The sequence below is a fragment of the Podarcis gaigeae genome, assembly GCF_964106915.1.
Source record: "Podarcis gaigeae genome assembly, chromosome: 9".
Lineage (NCBI taxonomy): Eukaryota > Metazoa > Chordata > Lepidosauria > Squamata > Lacertidae > Podarcis > Podarcis gaigeae.
Genome location: NC_139685.1, coordinates 4,312,258 through 4,331,643, shown reverse-complemented (window position 1 = coordinate 4,331,643; position 19,386 = coordinate 4,312,258). Strand labels below are relative to the sequence as shown.

Below are 19,386 nucleotides of genomic sequence, written 5' to 3'. Positions count from 1 at the left end.
AACCATGTGGCACCCCACTTGTTACTTTTTTCCAGGGTGACAAGGAACCATTAATGAGTACTCTTTGGATTCAGTCAGTCAACCAGCTACAAATCCACCTAACATTTTCCTTGTTCAACCCACATTTTAGCAGCTTCCTTGTGAGAATATTATGGCAGACTTTGTCAAAAGCCTTACTGAAATCAGGATACACTATGTCCACAACATTTCCATGATCTACCAAGTTTGTAATTCCATCAAAAAAAGAAATCAGATTGGTCTGGCGTGACTTATTTGTGAGAAACCCATGGTGGGGCTTAGTAATCACAGCATCCCTTTCTAAATGCTCACAGACCAACAGTTGAATTATCTGTTCTAGGATCTTCCCTGGTATCGATGTCAAGCTCACCGGTTGGTATTTCCTGGGTCATCCCTTTCCCCCTTTTTGAAGATGGGGACAATATTTCCCTGCCTCCAGTCTGCAGGGTCCTCACCTGTTCTCTAAGAATTCTCAAAGATAATAGACAAGGGCTCTTAAAATACATCCACAAGCTCCTTTAGTACCCTTGGATGCAGTTCATCAGGCCCTGCAGATTTGAATTCATTTAAAGTAGCTAGGTGTTCCCTTACTACCTCTTTTCCTATCCTGGGCTGCAGCTCCCTCCTTATATCATTTATTCTGTTATCACCAGGTTGGGCATTGCTTTCCTTTTGGGTGAATATAAAATAAAATCCTTATTTACCTCGAGATCACACAGTGTTTGTTGGGAAAAGATCTTGCAATTTTGCTTTTAACAGCAAAAGCCAATAAGCCAGTAGGATGGCATGAATAATCATGTCATATAACAAAGGCAGAGAATTACCGTATTTTTTTGCTCTATAAGACTCACTTTTTCCCTCCTAAAAAGTAAGGGGAAATATGTGTGCGTCTTCCCAGAAGCCAGAACAGCAAGAGGGATCGCTGCTTTTGCTGCGCAGCGATCCCTCTTGCTGTTCTGGCTTTTGGGATTCAGAATGTTTCTTTTCTTGTTTTCCTCCTCCAAAAACTAGGTGTGTCTTATGGTCTGATGCGTCTTATAGAGCGAAAAATACAGTAACTGGAAGATAGCACTGTACAGGTGCCCGTGTAGATCATCCATACTTAACGCAGCCAAGATGCAATGAGGAATAATCACAATCATAGAACATACTCAGAAGAATAACTGAACCGTTATGGTGCTGTCTCAGCTACAATAGCTGCCAATCTCTCCACTCATAAAATGTGCAAAAGCCATTTGCTATTCCAGAAGTGTGGGAAATAACAACAACAATAATAATCCTATTGTCTTATACTTGTTTTATCTGCTTGCTTACAATTCATAAACAATTTCATGCTATACAGAACAAAATGATCCTAACTACTATCAACTTCACAGATTAAAGTTTATTAACTTTTTTTATATAAAAAAGTAGACCTGACATAAATACTACAAGGTCAGAATGAGAACGTCTGTAGCTCATGCTGCTCCTCTTCTTTTTAATTCACATGCTTTAGTGTTACAGCCTGGGAGAGCTTAGCTTCAATATGATAAAATTAGTTTCAAAAACTGTATAAAATGGTGCAAGGGTGGAGTCAAACATGCATCCTTTGTTACCATGGATGTCGCAAGACATTTATGAAATCTACTTCACACAGCACTAAGACGTGTAGAAGGAATAAATTCATGTTTTCCCAATAGCAAAGTATTGTGTTTTCAGTACTAGAAAAATTCAATTCCTTCCCAACAAAACTTCCTTGAAAGTGATCTCCAGATTTCTCAAAGTAATGGAAATGCCACTGCACATTAATAAATGAAAGATAATGGTCATACTGACTACTAACCTCACTGTTAAGGTATTTTTTAAGGTATTAAGGTATTTTTTGTACTTTGAGAATACTTTCAAATGGAGGAAGAGTAGAGGAAAGACTCTGTTGATATATGGGGCACTGATTTAGCAGTATAGTAAGCAGTATTAACAGTCAAGGCAAAATGGAGTAAGATCTCCTATTCTTGAATGACAACTCCACCCAGTTACCAGTACACAATATCCAAGTTGCTTCTCAACACAGCAATATTAACCATAACACTTTTTTAAAAAAATTACAGTGTGTGTGGAACAATTTTCAATTTGCATTCCCAAAACCATAAGCAATATAAACTCTGAGACTTTATAAAAAAAAAGCCACTAAATTCTGTACAAGTGCACATGTATCACTGACACACAGATACCTCAAATTTCTGTGCCACTCAAACATCTACGAATGCATCAAGAAAAGCTGGCCCAACAATAGTATTATGAAGTTTCAGAACTTAATAGCTAGCACATGCAAAAACTAAGTGTTGAATGAAAGATGATTTTCAAGATAGGACACACAGATTTATACAATGCCAACTGCTGCAGTTAAATCCAGTTACTTCAACATCATTTCTACACATTTCTGCCATGCAGGATGCAAGCTTCCAGCCTAAATGGGGAGCACAAAACTATGCCCACTAGAGGCCTACTCAATGTCGAATGAAAGTGTTGCCTCCTGTATCTTTGATCTGAGGCGATCTACATTGAAATTCCATTTTCAACACAACATGGTTGATTTATAGTTTGTGATCTTATACACAGATTGTTTTCTCAATACTGTCTAGGCAAGCCACTCCACTGTTATCTATTAAGATTTTTTTTATGTGCAATATACTTTAACATTGCTCTGGATAACATCTTATTGAACTCTAATCCTAGCCTTGGTTGCAACATCTGCTAGTGTACACAACATCAACAGCACCAGACTCTTGGGGCCCAGGGAACATTTTTTCACCTGTGTTGGGAGTGTCTGATTGTAAAAAAAAAGTCATGGCATAATGTGTTTCATTGGTTTTCCATTATCTTCAAAACTTCTATTCAAATAACTCTACAAGGCTGGCTTTTAAATATATGGCACAACCAAACTCAACAACTGCACCCCAAAGAACTTACAACATGGCTGCTGGTACCACCTAGGATTATCCATGTTACAAAAATTGAAGACACTAGGATCTGCAAATTTCTTTATGGTATAACAATGCATGGAACTTGACAACCAGAGAAATTATAATGTACAATGTAAAGTCCCCAAAGCTCTCAAACACCAGAACATACTTTACTTTATGGTGGGACTATATTACTCATACTAATACAAATAATTTTCATTAATAAGTCCATATGCCATGCTTTGAAGAAAAGCATGGCATATGGACTTATTAATAGTTGTTCTTTGATATGTGTCTACATCACTCATGTACTCATTGAAAGAAGTGATAATACAACACATTTTCTTTGATATTTCTGCTATTGCCTTGTTTTGTAGTTTATGCAAAAGTGAAAAAAACTCAATTTTCCCTCCAGATTCTCTAAGTACCAAGTTGCTCATTTCAGTGGTATGAAATGCAGGGAAAACTGACAAGGAAACGAGAGTTAATTTACAAGGAAAATCATATGACAAAAGTATAAAAAAAGAGAATACTTGCATTCCAAATCTAAACATTTGCAGTGCCATGTTTGCAATTCCAGCAGAAAGTCATTGCCATACTGACTGTTGACTTTCATAGCAAGTTTCAGGGTGCAAAACATTGCTCTGACAATATACAGTGGACCTTCGGGTTACGTGACCTTCAGGTAACATAACTTTCGGGTTGCAAACGTGGCCAACCCGGAAATGTATACTTCCGGGTTTCATCACGTGCGCATGCGCAGTACCACTATATCACGCCGCGTGCGTGCGCAGAAGCGGTGCCTCTAGATGTGGACTTTCCGGGGTACGTACGAATTAAGTTTCGTACCAGAATGAATTAAGTTCTTATCTGGAGGCTCCACTGTATAAACGTTACAAAAGTTGCATGATTAAGGAAGTATTCAGTTTTATCTCATTCAATATCTACAGAGAGAACTAAACAACACAAGTTATATATTAAGGAGATGTAACTGTAGTCAGAAAGTACATTTTCAGCCATCTTACTTATTTAAAAAACAGTATGTTGGCAAAAGTTGAACAACATCAAAAGGCTGTGGTTACATACCATTCTTACCTGTAAGGGTAAGAGCGTGTTACTGTTGCTGTCTGTTCGGAAAACATTATCTTCAATCCATGATTTAGGAGTCAGCGATGGAGTAGAACGAGTAAACTTGGGAGGAGCTATGACGTTACCAGAAAACGGCTTCTTTAAGGGAGAGATCTGGTTCATAGTTCCTGGAATTCCCATGTTTCCAGTTCTACGATGGTCTCTACCATGCACACTTCCCCAAGACATATTTCCTGTGCTCCAGCCAGTACTCTGATGGTTGCTCCAGGGTGATGTCTTCAGAAGAGGCTGAGGAGGGGAGGTGAAGGAGGAGAAATACTAAAGTTATTTGAAAATATTTCTGATCAATTTCTTAAAAAGTATTGGTAACACAGCCTAATCCTATGCATGGCTGCTCAGAAATTATTCCTGCTGAATTCAGAATTCCGCTTACTCCCAAATAAGCTTAATACTACAATCTTATTAAGGCCAAATTGACTTTTTATGGATCAGGGCAACAGGAGGAACACAAACATAGTTCTTAGTTTTGATAAACCTAGCATATACGGAAACAGATGAATCAGGTTTTAAAGAAAAATGTCAAAACTACATGCCAGATTTATAATATCCCAAAATGATCAGCCCTGTTCTCTCACAAATTAGGAAATATTTGCAATTCCTCAACTTGAGTGCTTGGTTGAACTTGCAGTCCAGAGTCTCACTGTTCTGTATCTCTAACATTATTCATAAATACCGGTAATTAAAATGAAAACTGACACTTGCTTTATACACACCACTGAAGGTTTCATACACACACACACACACACACACACACACACACGTAATAATAAGTATTTATCCCTATTTCAATAACACTATCTTCCTATATACATTTATTTTGATAAGTGAGGTGATTCTCTCAGGATTACAGAAGTATGCAAGGCTTAAAGTGCAACTCAAAATTAAGTCTTACTGTGTTCAATGGGGCTTGCCCCCAGGTGATCAAAGTACTGTATAAGACTGCACCTTTAATGTCCCACAGATATTTGCTAGCTCAACTGTCCATAATACTTATGTGTACTCAGCTCTTTATCTTTCAGACTGTTGGTGTGACAGAAATAACTGTTACAATTTTCAAAGGTTTTCTGACTAGTCACCTGGAAAAGATTCTTATTTATCACAGCTGATTGGGAGAGTTGCTATTTACAAGCTTAAGGTAGCTATATTTGGGGTTTTTTATGAAGCAGCAAAAGCTAGGCCATAAAGCATCATCATATACAATAAAAGCATAAGAAGTTGATGACTTAAGAAGTAAGTAAAAGCATAGTAGCCCTAGGAAAGGTAGAGGGATGGTCCAGGTTGAGGGGGGGGGAGAGATATTGCACAGAATAACCATTCAAAATTCCTTCTTTAGCTTTTGGTACAATATTTTATGTCAAGTGATATGACGGAAAAGCTTTTCAATGACACTGATACGGGAACAGCTATAGCTGTGCAATGTGTCAACCTCCAATGTTAATAATTTAACACTTGGCTTAAAAAACAACAACCCCATACATTTAAAAAGAATTTGGGAGGGGCAACTTATAGTACTGCAACAACTAGAGGGCTACTATTCCCATTAGCCCCAGTCACCATGGCCAATCGACAGGGATGATGAGAACTAGTATCTCACAGGAACAGTCACGATATAATTATTTCAAAGTGAAATATTTTCAAGACTGTTGTGATACATCCTGGTGAAGAAGATATATAAACCATTTGGGTAGGATAATTAAGCAGACACTAAAGTCCTAAATAATTGCAGATAGACAAGGTCAGTCTTGAATGTCTCATGCTGCAATTTTTAGGAGAAATACGCATCATACTGTAAAACTAACAGTGAAGGTAGCAGGATTTAACAGGATTTTCATCTTTACAGCTAGTCTGATGCCCACCAAGTACTACTATTTATAAAGCTTAAAGCACAAAAGGCAGAAGAGATTTCATCTGCTTTGTGAAAAACTTAGAAATTCTTTCTGTAATTCTTAGCTTGTCCAACAATAGACCGAATAGTGAATATCAACGATACTTTTAAAAAATCTTATTTTAGTTTCTCCATTAAATACAACTTATAATTCTTTTTTGTTTTGTCATTGTAGGCCTTTATTACGGAAACACAGTTGGTTACACAGACAATCATAATTAGATTCTACACCATCATGGGTGACATTTGATCTCAATCCATTTTTGACCTGCTAGGCAGCCACTTACTCTCAGCCATCTGTAAAATGGGAGCAGCAGCAATCTACTAGGCCAGCTTGTTCCAAGAAGAAGCAAGAGGCCTTTAACATTAAAGAGCTTTAAATGAATCAATAAAAAGATTAGAAGGAAAATGTTTAATACTAAGCATAAATGTACAATACTAGAGCACAAACAAAATGCAGCACACTACCCGATGAACAAGGAAGTTTAAAGCTAGTCTGTTATAGAAAACATGAAACTGTAAACTTATATTACTGTGAGTATGCAGAGCTCATTGAAAGAAGAAAGCTTCCAACCAATGGGAGAAACGGTTTTCAGCCCACCCATAAGGTAGCAGTAAGTGCTGCATGCGAAAAGACTGGGACAACCTGAAATACCACACTTAAACTTTTCTTGGCATCTACAGCTGCTTATGCAAGCTGCTTAGCACATAGCTTAGTGTTGCAAAATAAAATGTAAGCGGAAATTTGTGTACAGACCTATTCACAACCTGGATAAATCAAGATTCTCAGTTTAAGCTGCTTTAGGCCAATTTATGGGTGTGCGGATTGGAATGCCAGATTTTGGACTACCACTTATGGTTGTTGGTTTACACATATGTATAACTCATTTAAACAAAAAACAGTCACTATAAACTAATAAGCTTGTCTGAAACAGATGTTCAAAACTGCCCTGTTCTGTTCACTATGAAGTTATGATGTTGCTGATTCACTGCAAAATAAAACTATTGAATAAAAGCAAATAAAATCTATAGGTAGCCAGTATAACAACCCAGTGAATATTGCTTAAACATAACTATAAGTTATGTAGACCCTTCATCATGGGCGTAGCCAGGATTTTGATTGATTCCCCCCTCCCCCGCTATACCCATGCCCTTCATAACTGAAATCCTGTGTATACTTATCCAGATGTAAGTTGTACTGAATACAGAACTTATTTATTTGGTAATTTATTTGGTTTGAAAAAACTGATAATCTGCTTTTTGAGCTCATACTCCACAAAGTGGCTATCATCGTTAGGTAAAAATACAATACAAAACCATTTACAAATATCCAGCGGAAAAACCCAATGCAAAATAAACAATAAAAACTAGCAGTAAAATTCAGCAGATCTCAGCATAGAAACCCTAGTTTATTTACAAGTAAACATGCATAAGATTGCACTGATTGTATTAAGTGCATTAAATGTCTAGGCCATTTGTCTTTTGTAAGTTTTGGCGATTTTAAATTCGGAGGTTTAAGTAAAATATGTTGGTATGGGAAACTGTCGTGTAACGGGCCAATGGCCGTAATAAAGATCAATCCAATCCAATCTAGGCCATATTATATATACAGAGAATAAATATTTAATGGAAAAAGCCTAACCGTGTTTACTCAGAAGTAAGTTCTACTGAATTCAATAGGGCTTTCTGCCAGTTAAGTGGGTTAAGACTGCAGATTTGATCAAGAGGACTGGGAAGAGAGAACAGCCATCTGAATGCTAGTACAGTAATTTATTATGAATTACTGTAACAGAAACTAAGAAAAAGATGTGGGAGTTAAAGGTCTCCTTTGTCTTCCTAGGACTTCTTCACATATTACCGAATTCCAACAAAGAAAGCACTTTCATGTATTGCACAATGTAAGTCCAATACAGAACACCGTATGTGTCAATTAGACCTCAATGGTTGATTGCCCAATGCACACATACTGTGCAAAAAAAAGCAGACATATAAGATCATCCACACACAACTGACCTACACACAGGATTCATTTTATCTTTATTTTCTTACGACTTATTTTTCACATTGGAATTTTGTAACTTGTGAAATCAGCCTAAAGATTATAGCACATATTTATTCCCCCTTGCCCCTTCCCTGAGGTAACCTTTGCACTAGAAAAGCCATATACATGGTCACAAGTGTTCCCTTGTGAGCACATTGGACCGGGAGGTCAGGTGTGGCACGTCTTGTCTACTCCCAACCCCTAGAAAAACTCCTCTCTCCGAAGGAAGGCACCTTGCCCCCCCCCCCATGCTCCACTAGCCAGCTGGCGGCTTGACACTGCTCTGACACTTCGGCATGTGCATTTGTGTCCTCAAAAATCTCTCTCGCATGTGCGCACACACAGACTGCCCAGGCTCACTCCACTGTTCTCTTTGGCCCCCCAGCCCCTTCCTCACGCAGTCCCTCTCCTCAAAAACAGATTCCTGCCACAGCAGACCTGGCAAACTCTTCTTGGAAGAGAGCAACCCTATAGGACAGGGTTCAAACCTGAGAAGCCTTAAACCCAAACAGAACTTGCCACCATATTTCCTTGCTCAATTTTCATGCATTCGAAATGTGTGTGTGTGTGTGTCCCCATTCTTTTATGTTTTCAGCAAAAACAATTTTTAAAGCAAAAATAACACGCATGCACACACATGTGTTTCCAAAACAACCCCACTAAGGTCCTTCAATCATAGGACATCCTCTTTCTATACACACACACACACAGAAACACACAAACCCTGTTTCACCAGCAGCTTTCTGTAAGCAATTAAATTCCTCTTTACCAGCCCTCCTGCCATTAAACAACCTTCCGAATGGGGGAGGGCGACTGTTAATACACCGTTTTCCTGCGTGATCATGTATTCAATCGATCCATCGATAGGTCCAAACTGCTTGATGGGACGGCGCGCCAAGGCGACTCGGAAGGAGGGCCAGATCGGGGAAAGGGCCACTAATCGGCAATAGCTACCAGAGAGCTGGATCTTCTCCTCTGGGTCGCCACCCACCCGGGACCCCCGATTCCCGCAGCACCCACCTGGTGGTGGTTGTAGGAGTTCCTCTGCTGCAGGAAGGCGGCTGCCGCTGCGGCCGCGGCCGCCTGGTGTTGGTGGTGCTGCTGCTGCAGCTGCGGGCTGACGGGCGAGCGCCGGTTCTGCTGCTGCTGCTGCTGCTGAGGTAAACTGATCTGAGGCGGCGGCGGCGGCGGCGCTGGCGAGAAGGGGCTTCCGAAAGGCCCCACCGAGGCGGCGTGGGTCGACACGGGCGAGAAGCTCTGGAAGAAAGCCGGGTTGAGCGACGACGGCATCCCGCCGCCCGCCGCGTAGAAACTGCTGCCGCCCTCCGAAGACGACGACGACGACTCCGGGCTGGGCGGAGGAGCCATGGCGGCTGAGGCGGCCGGAGGAGGCGGCTGCGGCGGCGGCGGCTGCTGTTGCTGGCCCGGCGGCGGTTGCTGAGGCGGCGGCGGCGAGGTCTGCACCGACCACGGCGTGCCGAAGCTGGGCAGCGGCGGAGGGGAGGCCGCGGCTGCCGAGGAGGAGCCTCCGCCGTGAGGGCTGCCCAGCTCGGGGCTCTGCAGGCTGCTGAAGCCCGAGCCCAGCCCGCCGGGCAGGAGGCTCCCGGCGCTGCCCAGCAAGTGGCTGCTGGTGCTGCTGCTGCTGGGGGGAGACTCCATAGGGAGGAGGGCGAGAAGGGAGCGGGCGACGACGGCGCCGCTTCACCACCACCTGGCAGCCGACGTCGCCGCCGGGCGCCACATCGGGGTCGGCCGAGCGAGCGAGCCGAGGGACGCCGGGGGTCCGACCGCGCTGGCGGCGGCGGCGCTTGGGCTGCTTCGCTGTGAGGAGAAAGGGCGGCGCGGGCCAAGCGAGCCTTGGGGGCGGCTCAGCTCGCGAGGCGGCGGCGGCGCCGCTGAGGGAGAGGCGGGAGGCCGCCGCTGGGTGACACGCAGCAGGCGACTCCCTCGTCCGGGTCGGGGTTTAAAGCCGGCCGGGGCGGAGAGAAGAGGAGAGCGGTGGGTGGGGGCCGCCGGCGCCGCCCGCTTCGCCCGGCGCTCCAGCCTCGCCTTCCCCGCGCTCAGCCCCGCCAGCGGCGCTCGCCCTCCCCGGACAAGCTGCTTCGGCTTCTCGGGGAAGCGGCGTCCGGAGCGGCGAGAAGGACCGAGGGCGACGCCTCCTCCCTCCGCCGAAGCGCTGCTGCTGCTGCTGCTGCTGGCTCGGCGCTTTCCTTTTTCTCCCTCTCTGCAGAGAGTCCGGCTCTTTCAGTCAATGCAAAGGCTGCCCTTCTTCTTTTCTCCCCCTCCGCGCTCCTGCTCCTGCCCAGTTTTTATTTTGTTTTTTTTGGGGGGGAGCCAATCTTCCTTCCTGGCTTGCTTCGCCCCCAAAGTACCCAGCGATGGCGAAACCAGAGCTTCCCTGCTCGTTGCTAAAAGAGGCTTCGGCTGCAAAATCATGTATTTGGGTTCTTGGGGGGGGCAGGGGGCGGAGAGAAGTGGGGGAGGGTTTTAACTAACAAAAACCTGTCCTGGACCAAAGAAAAAAAAAGGGGGGGGGAGAACAACCACCGCCCTTCACGAAATAGAAATTGTCAAAGTTATTAAAATAATAATAAAAAAATTCAGTATATGTATATCTAGAAGCAGCCCTGTTTATGACTGGTGTCCAACTCTATTGAATGGATTTCCTCACGTCACTAAAGTACTGGGGGAAAATCCCCCTGTGCTGAAAAATAGCCCCCGCTTTAAAGAAGACATTGAAAAAATCAAAGGAAAAACCCCTTCCGAAACCAGAGATTTCTCTCTCTCGGTATGTACATAAATACATATATCTGCCTATCTATCGATCTCATTTATCTGCATAAAAACTGAAGCGATCCCCGCCGCCCTCGATCTCGTGCTCTTAGCAGCTCCTGTCAAAGCCCCTCCATGTTCTACTGTCCTGGCCCTACAAACGGCCTGCGCAAAAGAAAGGGCTGGGAAGACACCCCCCCCTCCCCAAAGGGCTGCCGCCTCTTTTCCCTGCACAGGATCCCCGCGTTTCGTTTCTTCCGCAGCCGGTCTGCCAGCCCCGCCTGAGCAGCGCCAGCCCCGCCGCAGCCGCCCGCATAAGAACCCGGAACTGCCGTCACGGCCGTCACGCATCACAATCCCGCCCCTCGCCAGTCTGTCAACGTCCCCGCCGCGCCCTCAGGCCCCGCCTCCTTCTGAATTATTCATGCGCCGTCGGCTCGTGTCTCTCCGTGGCGTCTTCGACGTCGGTTAGTCGGCGCTGGGGGGAAGCCGGACGAGACCAACGCGAGACATTTCATTAGGGGGGGCTTTTCTTTTACAAAAAATTCATTAACGCGGCCGGAGGGATACGTTGGCTAACACGGTGGAAAGCTCATTTGGGTGTTTTACTTGGCTGCGTTGGGAAACAGCGTCTCCGCCCCGCCCTCTCTCCCCACGTCCCCCAGGAAGCGCGGCGCAATCGGCTCTCCCAAGGAGCCTGACGTCACTCCAACGCCTTGTTCGCGTGGGACACGGTCCCGCCCACCACTCGCTTCGCAACGTCATCAGTCGCTTTTCGCAAGCTGCGGCAAGTGGCTCGATTTGGTTTTGATTCAGTATATTTCTGTGCCTCTTGTCATTGAAATGAATCCCAAAGTGGCTCACAAACAACTAATAACGACAACATGGTAGAACACAACAGAACATCACAAATGCAGCATAGCTCATATAAGATAATTAACGCATCATCAGTGAAACAAACATTTACAATCTAACTCAAATAAATACAGCATTTATAATCAGTAAAGTCCAGAGAGTGGGGGAGCAGAAACTAAGCTGGTGGGAACTTATCTGCTGGCTGGCAAGATGCAGATTCCTGCTCCTAATGTTTTATGATGCTTTTATATGCGCTGGAAGCTGCCCAGGGTGTCTGGGGCAACCCAGTCAGATGGTGGGGTACAAATTTTAAAAATAAAAATAAACAGCTATAAATATAGAAAGAAATGAAATCAAACAAACCTTGATTGATAGAACACACACACACACTATTAAAACCATACAAATAATTAACAATAATAAAATAATAAAAGCAACATGACGCTAGCCCTGTCATTGAAAGTAGTCAGTTCCCAAAAGCCTGTTGGAATCAGAAAGTCCTTCACTTGCTGGTGGAAGGATGGCAAGGAGGGAGGCAGTCTAGTTTCTCCAGAGAGGGAGTTCCATCGTTTCGGAGGAGCCACCACCGAGAAGGCCCTTGGTATCAGCTCCAGTTCCTTCTCATACAACCATTCTGTATCAAGTGGTGGAGTCTCTCCTGGAAGTAGCATTTTTACGTTAGTGAGACTGGTTGGAAAGCTTCAGCATGTTCTATACAAACAGACATTTATCTGCCCAAGGTTGAGCATCTGAAAAAGGGGCTTTGCAAGATCCCAGTGTGGTCAGTTTGGGCTGGGGTGTGAGCCTATCCACCACTGCTGTGTCCCTGTTGCCTCTGCCCTCACCAGCTTTGGAGGAGACAAGGGAAGGGCAGCAGCTCCTGTACATACCACACATAGAAGTGCTCTTGCTGGCCTCATCCTGCCCAGTACCCCAGCATACTAGCACATGCATGAAAATGTGCAATTGTCAAATAGGAAGCATTAAAAAAATAGTTTTGAGGATAATTATCAGCATGACAGGCTTTCTCCCACTCTTGTCTAACAACTGCTCTGAAAAAATGACAAAGCCGGCCAAAACTTTTCCACTTTGTTACTTTAAGGCATGATTATCATTGGTACATCAGAATTCTGAGGGAAACACAAAGGGATGTTGGGCGTGACTGATGAACTGAAGGCCCTGCCTGATGCCCATTTTGAACGTGATGCTGTGAGGAAGGAAGCAGGAAGTATAGTTGGATTGTGCTTCCTGTTCCATGTGCTTCTAAAATCCCTCTTCCAGTGCCAGTGGTTGGAGCTATGAGCTGCTCTTATCTGGCCCATTAGCTGTTCAGTTAGCCCTTTCAGATTTCAATGGTTTTGCGATTATCTCCTTTTAATCAATCTTGAGAGAACCTTGAGGATCTTAAAGATGGTGCCTAAGTCTCTGTTTGTTCCATTCTCCCTCTCTCATCTCCTCCCTCAAATTTGCCTTTCTCAATGCCAACAACAAAAGAAGAAGCAGTGAAAGCAGCTACTATTTCATTTAGAGGTTGCTGGCCAGTTCTGATCTCTGAAGGAATAGAACGGGGGAAAACTAGAAGACTATAGCAACGGTCTTTTAATATATACAGTAATTTAAAATGAGGGAAAGAATCAAGACTTCTCTGTCATAAAAACCAATGTGTTTTTTTCTGGCAAGCTAATATGCAGCAGCACTTTGAATGATCTAGCAGCTTAGTACATAAACCACATTTCCCTCATTTTGCTGTACTGCAGATAAATTAGGGTTCCTTCACTGCATGCTCCTTCGTATAGCTGTCAGACGTACTCCTCCAGCCCTGGCCAATTTATATGAAAATTGTGTTCCTCGAGACATTCTCAGGTCGTACCAAACAGTTATTTACAAAATATGATGGTAGTTCACAAGAAAAACTGATTTATGCTTTTAAAACGGATTTTAAGGTCTTATACCTGGTACGAAGAAAGTGTAGCAGTGGGAAATTTGCACAAGCTATCTGCTTGCCTCCTGGACATAGTGGATAAAGGTACATGAGCTTGGCTGTCCATCTTTGCATGTAGTCCTATCGGTGCTTGCAAAAAATGAACACTTTCAAGCCACCTTTCCCTTTCACCAGCTCTGGCACCATTCTTGGATGTTGGAATGCATTTCACTTGATGCATCACAAGTTACGATTGCTATGATTTACAATGAACTGAAAAAAAATGTTTAAGATAACCTTTGTGAAAAATCCAGAAGATTTTATGCTAGGCATTTCAGGTCAAGATTTGCCAAAAGAGAAGAAAAAAACTTTTCATGTGTGCTACAACTGCAGCTAGGATATTGCTAGTACAAAGATGGAAAAGTGTTGAAATACCAACTAAAGAAGAATAGCAAGGGAAACTGATGGAATATCCTGAAATGGCAAAACTAATGGAAAGACTTTGAGACAAGGACAATAGAGATTTTAAGAAAGACTGGGAACCATTCATGTCATACTTACAGAATCAATGTAAAGAAATGGAATCACTTGCAGGGTTTGATTAAAAATGGTAAATGGACTCCTGACCATTAGGTCCAGTCGTGACCAACTCTGGGGTTGCGGCGCTCATCTCGTTTTATTGGCCAAGGGAGCCGGCGTACAGCTTCTGGGTCATGTGGACAGCAGGACTAAGCGCTTCTGGCGAACCAGAGCAGCGCACGGAAACGCCGCTTACCTTCCCGCCAGAGATTCAGGGATTCGAACCACCGACCTTCTGATTGGCAACTCCTAGGCTCTGTGGTTTGATTAAACACTTGCAATTAAGAAAACAAATGTAGGAATTAGAATGACAATTTTAAAATGATAAGAGAAGAATAATGACTATTTAATTTTTTTAAAAGAATAAGAAATAACAAATAAGCAGGAGGAGATAATATGCCAAAAAACCAGAAGAGGAAGCTGACGGAAGTTGTGGAGGGGAGGGGGAAATTGGGGAATGGTATTTTTGTTATATGTTATGATATTTTTATTTTTTTAAAAATGTAAAATCTCAATATATATTTTTAAAAACAACAACTTATTTTGCTGGTTATTCTCACAGCAAAGCTCTTTCTGAAATACCTCTCATTCCAATAATTGCTGCACATAATATTTAAGCCATGGCTTGTTTTAACCACGGTTGTTCAATAAACCATGAGTCATCCCACAAGCAAGTAGGTTAGCTTGGTTCCGTCCCCCCGTCCCCCAGTTGCTCTTTGTGCATCTGTAACTTAGTAAACACCAAGGTGGAGTGGTCAAACAAATAATGGTTAAGCAAGACTGCTAGGTTTGGATGCAACAGCAAACCATTGTTAAAATAACCCGTGTTTCATAAGTCAAGAACAAAAATGACTTACATCTTGGGGGTTGGGTTTGGGTGTTTGAATAAAACATACTTTATGTGCCAAGGATCTGGCCCCAAAGGGGTCACAAGTATTTGTCCAACAGTAGCAATAGCTGGAGAGCAGAAGCTTTGTGTTCACTCACAAAGGTGGTTGCATGCCCCATTGTCCTCGCTGGCTTGTGCATGTCAGGAGTTATCCTGCATGCAGGGTTTCATGGCCAACAAAGCTCTTCCTCTACCCAGGGGTTGTCAACCTGGTCCCTACCACCTACTAGTGGGCGTTTCAGGATTCTAGGTGGGCAGTTGGGGGTTCTACGGCATAAGTTGAATTCTCCTTCCATTGAGCACTGGTGGGCGGTAAGGAAATTTTACCATCCAGAAAGATGCATTAGTGGGTGGTAGGTATAAAAAGGTTGACTACCCCTGCTCTGCACTGTATAGGAGACGTTGCTACTACCTGTTGACGGAGGAATTATTATTTAGTTGGCACCCTGTTTCCCCATATTTGTGGCCCAGTTATCCACTCCTGCAGGAAGGCAAGGACTCCCTCCCTTTTGTTTACCTGTGTTATTTGGCCAAACTGTTTGTGTCACCAGGTTTCCCATCACCAAAGTCCCTCTTGCGTCCTCAGAGGTTCTCCAGGCATGAAGTGAGAGTGATGTGGCTCCATGCTTGTTATCCCTTGTTATCCAAGCTATGTGTTCCCGGGCCAAGATTTAGGGATGTTTTACATGCACATCCTTCTCCCAGCAACCAAAAAGCCGAGCAAGGAACACTGTGATACATTGCATCTTTATTATCAAGCACAAAACAGCTTTCTTTTTAAGAACCATAACTTATGGTTTAATATTTGTGTGCAGGTGCTCACCTTTGTGGGAAAAGAGAGTTTTGTCTGAACTGCATTTTGTTGAAGATTATTGAATGATCCCTGCCATGCTGCAGAGGCAACTTCTTTCTCAGGAGAGCATCTTCAGCTGTGAATACATATTTTTCAATACATATGCTTCAATGACACTCAGCTGTCATGTCCGTAACACATTTACTGTTGTGACGTGGGGTTTGTGATTTCAGCTCTCTTGACATAATATGCTGGAGACAGTTCTCTAGTAACACTTCTTTATTAAAGCAAACAAGACTGAGACTTGAGGAGGGGAGAGCTACATTTATAGGGACAGGGAACAAGCTAGAAAGGATACATTTTGGAGGGAACAATCTCAGGCAATCACAGTCCTGCCTTTTGGAGGAAACCAATAAGACAGAGGATCCAAATACAGCAGCTTAAATGAACCAATAGTAGCTGTACCCTCTGGAACCCAAAGGCAGTTACTTTACCCTAATGCAATACAGACAATAATAATACAGATATAAAATCCTTTGACTCAATACACAACACCCCTCCCCCCCTAGTGAGCACAGCAGACGTAATCTCTCAGGTACTGTGGGGTCCTACAACTTCTACTTGATCTCCTGACAACAGGTGTTGCCGGTTCTGGATTGGGTGTCACCTGTGGTAGGGGGGCTGCTATAGGGGTTTCGTCAGGAACAGATGGAGTCCCAGACATCTCAGGGTCCCCTACCTGTACCTCGTCATCCTGAGGACCAGCAGACCCTGGTTCATTTGCTGAGGCCCCTGGTGACTGCACCTCTGGGCCATTTTCACTCTGGTCTTGCAGCTCTGCGTCGTTAGCCAGGGATGAATTATCAGACTCCTCTCTGCTGAGCGCCCGGCGCCTCAGCTGATCTATATGTCTCTTCCAAACTTGCCCATTTTCCAAGGTCACATAATAGGACACAGGTCCACTAGCCTGGGTGACCACACCAGCCACCCACCGCGAACCTCATGAATAGTTCCTCACCCAGACCAGATCTTCAGGGGCGAGATACCTTGTTGCGTCAGTCTCAGCCTGGGGGGGTTGCTCTTGCATTATGGTTTGGCATTTTATCCGGGTGGACATAATCCAGCACCGTTACCAGTCTTCTACCCAAGAGCAGCTCAGCTGGCGACTTGCCCGTTGCAGTACACGGCGTTGCATGCTGCAAAAATAACATTCGCGCGATGCAAGCTGACCAGTTACCCTCCATTAAGCGCGCAATGGATTCTTTGGCTGTTCTTACCATGCGCTCCGCCTGCCCATTGGAGGATGGGTGAAAGGGCGCGGATGTGACCCCTCTTATGAAGTTATCAGCCAAGAATGCCCTGAATTCTTGGGATACAAAAGCTGCCCCATTATCTGATACAATGGTCTCAGGTAACCCATGGGTTGCAAACAGCTGCCTCAACACCTTGATTACGGCAGCTGATACCATGCTAGGGACCATCGCCACTTCTAACCATTTGGAATATGCATCGACAATAACCAAAAAGACCTTCCCCTGGAATGGCCCAGCAAAATCTAAGTGCAGCTGGCTCCAGGGAGATCTGGACTGCTCCCACCAGTGAACTGGTGCTCTGGCCACTTCTGGCCGCACCTCTTGGCATGCCTTGCATGTTCGTACCCATTGTTCTATGTTCTGGTCCATTCCAGGCCACCACACATAACATCGGGCTAGCGACTTCATCCTGACCATTCCTGGGTGTCCCATGTGAAGTGTCTCAAGACCCCTGTTTCTCAGTGGTGCTGGGATGATCACCCTATCTCCCCACAGGAGACAACCCTTATGCATGGACAACTCGTGCTGCCTTGTCGCATAAGGCCTGAATTTGTCTTCATGCGGACCACCTGGCCACCCCCTCCCCACCCAAGTGAGCACACGGGAGAGAACAGCATCTTTCCTCGTTTTCTCAGCTATATCAGTAGCCGTTACAGGAGCCCCCGGAAGTGTTTCCAGCATCATTATGTGCTCCGCTAGAGCAGGATCCTCATTGCTCCCGCCAGGAAGGGGCAATCAACTCAGCGCATCAGCGTGGCACAACCGCTTCCCCGGCACATGGGTCAAGGTGTACTGGAACCCGTTCAGGAATATAGACCAATGCAACATTCTGGGGGAGAGAATTTGTGGCGTTTGTTTGTTCGGGTTGAACAACCCTAACAGTGGTTTGTGGTCCGTTTCAATGGAGAAATGGCGACCGTACACATAATCATGGAACTTTTTGATTCCTGCCACATTTGCAAGTGCCTCTTTGTCAATTTGAGCATAGTTGCGCTCCGTGGCCGACAACGTACGGGAATAGAAAGAGATGGGCTTTTCCGACCCATCTGGTTCCCTATGACTCAGCACTGCCCCCAGACCGTATTGAGAGGTATCACATGCCAGGACCAGCGGCTTCGACTCATCATAATGAGCAAGGACGCTCCTGCTACTCTGCATTCCTCGCAAGGAGTCAAAAGCCTTCTGCTGCTCCTGCCCCCATCGCCACACATTCTTTTTCTGCAACAGTCTATGTAATGGTTCAGCTACCGAAGCTTTCTGGGGTAAGAACGAATGATAAAAGTTAATAAGTCCCAGGAATGACTGCAACTCCGTCTTGTTCTGTGATCGTGGTGCCTCGATGATGGCCTTAACCTTAGCATCTGTGGGGTGGATGCCTGATGCATCAATTTTAAACCCCAAGAAATCGACAGTTGGCACCCCAAAACTGCATTTTTCCTTTTTTAGTTGCAATCCCACCTCCTTGAACTTGAGCAATACTGCACAGACACGTGCAACCAGTTCCTGTGGGTCTTTTCCAGCAATCAAAACGTCATCAAAAAATGGCAAGACCCCCGGCAGACCTCTTAACAGGCATTCCATGAGTCCTTGAAAAATCCCTGGGGCCACACAAACTCCAAATTGTAATCTGTTAACTCTGAACGCCCCTTTATGTGTGACAATAGTCTGTGCTTCCGCTGATTGTGGGGTTACTGGCAGCTATTGGTAAGCTTGTGCCAGGTCAATTTTGGCGAACACCTTGCCCCCAGCCAGTTTAGCCAACTGATGTGATATGACTGGAATGGGGTATGAGTTTCCCCTGAGTGCCTTATTGATAGTACATTTGTAATCAGCACAGATCCTGACTTCCCCATTTGCTTTAAGGGGCGTGACGATTGGAGTCTCCCACTTAGCGGAGTCCACGGGTGAGAGAACTCCCTGCTTGACCAATTTATCCAGCTCTGCTTCGATCGTGGGTTGCAGTGCAAATGGCACTCGCCTTGGTTTGAGTCGGATTGGGGCCACCCCAGGGTCCAATTCGAAGTCAACTGGGGGCCCTTTATAACAACCCAGTTTTCCATTAAAGAGACCAGCAAATTCTTTGCATAATGCCTCACTCATCTCAGGGCAGGTTTGGATTGAATTAAGCCCTGATATACTCAGTCCCAGGGCGGGGAACCAGTCAGTGCCCAGGAGACTGGGGCGACTGCCCTTCACAATCAACAGTTTGAGTACCACCTGTTTGTCCCG

At 44.6% G+C, this 19,386-nt stretch overlaps 1 protein-coding gene and 1 long non-coding RNA gene across 5 annotated transcripts in view; one reads left to right on the top strand and one right to left on the bottom strand.

The window, feature by feature from the left end:
* Positions 1-11,132, bottom strand: part of CPEB2 (cytoplasmic polyadenylation element binding protein 2) — a 65,787-nt gene extending 54,655 nt beyond the window's left edge. Inside the window, exons 1-2 of one of the 4 annotated variants that reach the window (XM_083698281.1) lie at positions 9,056-11,132; positions 4,047-4,337 (exon numbers count right to left, since the gene is read on the bottom strand). In XM_083698281.1, coding sequence (XP_083554407.1) covers positions 4,047-4,337; positions 9,056-9,694 — 930 coding nt within the window. In that variant the 5' untranslated portion in view covers positions 9,695-11,132. The remainder of the gene's footprint in view (positions 1-4,046; positions 4,338-9,055) is intronic. The other 3 variants (XM_083698283.1, XM_083698282.1, XM_083698284.1) reach the window with 3 other exon arrangements.
* The window catches only part of LOC310825230, a 315,724-nt gene that overhangs the window by 40,283 nt on the left and 256,055 nt on the right, over positions 1-19,386 (top strand). The window lies entirely within an intron of this gene.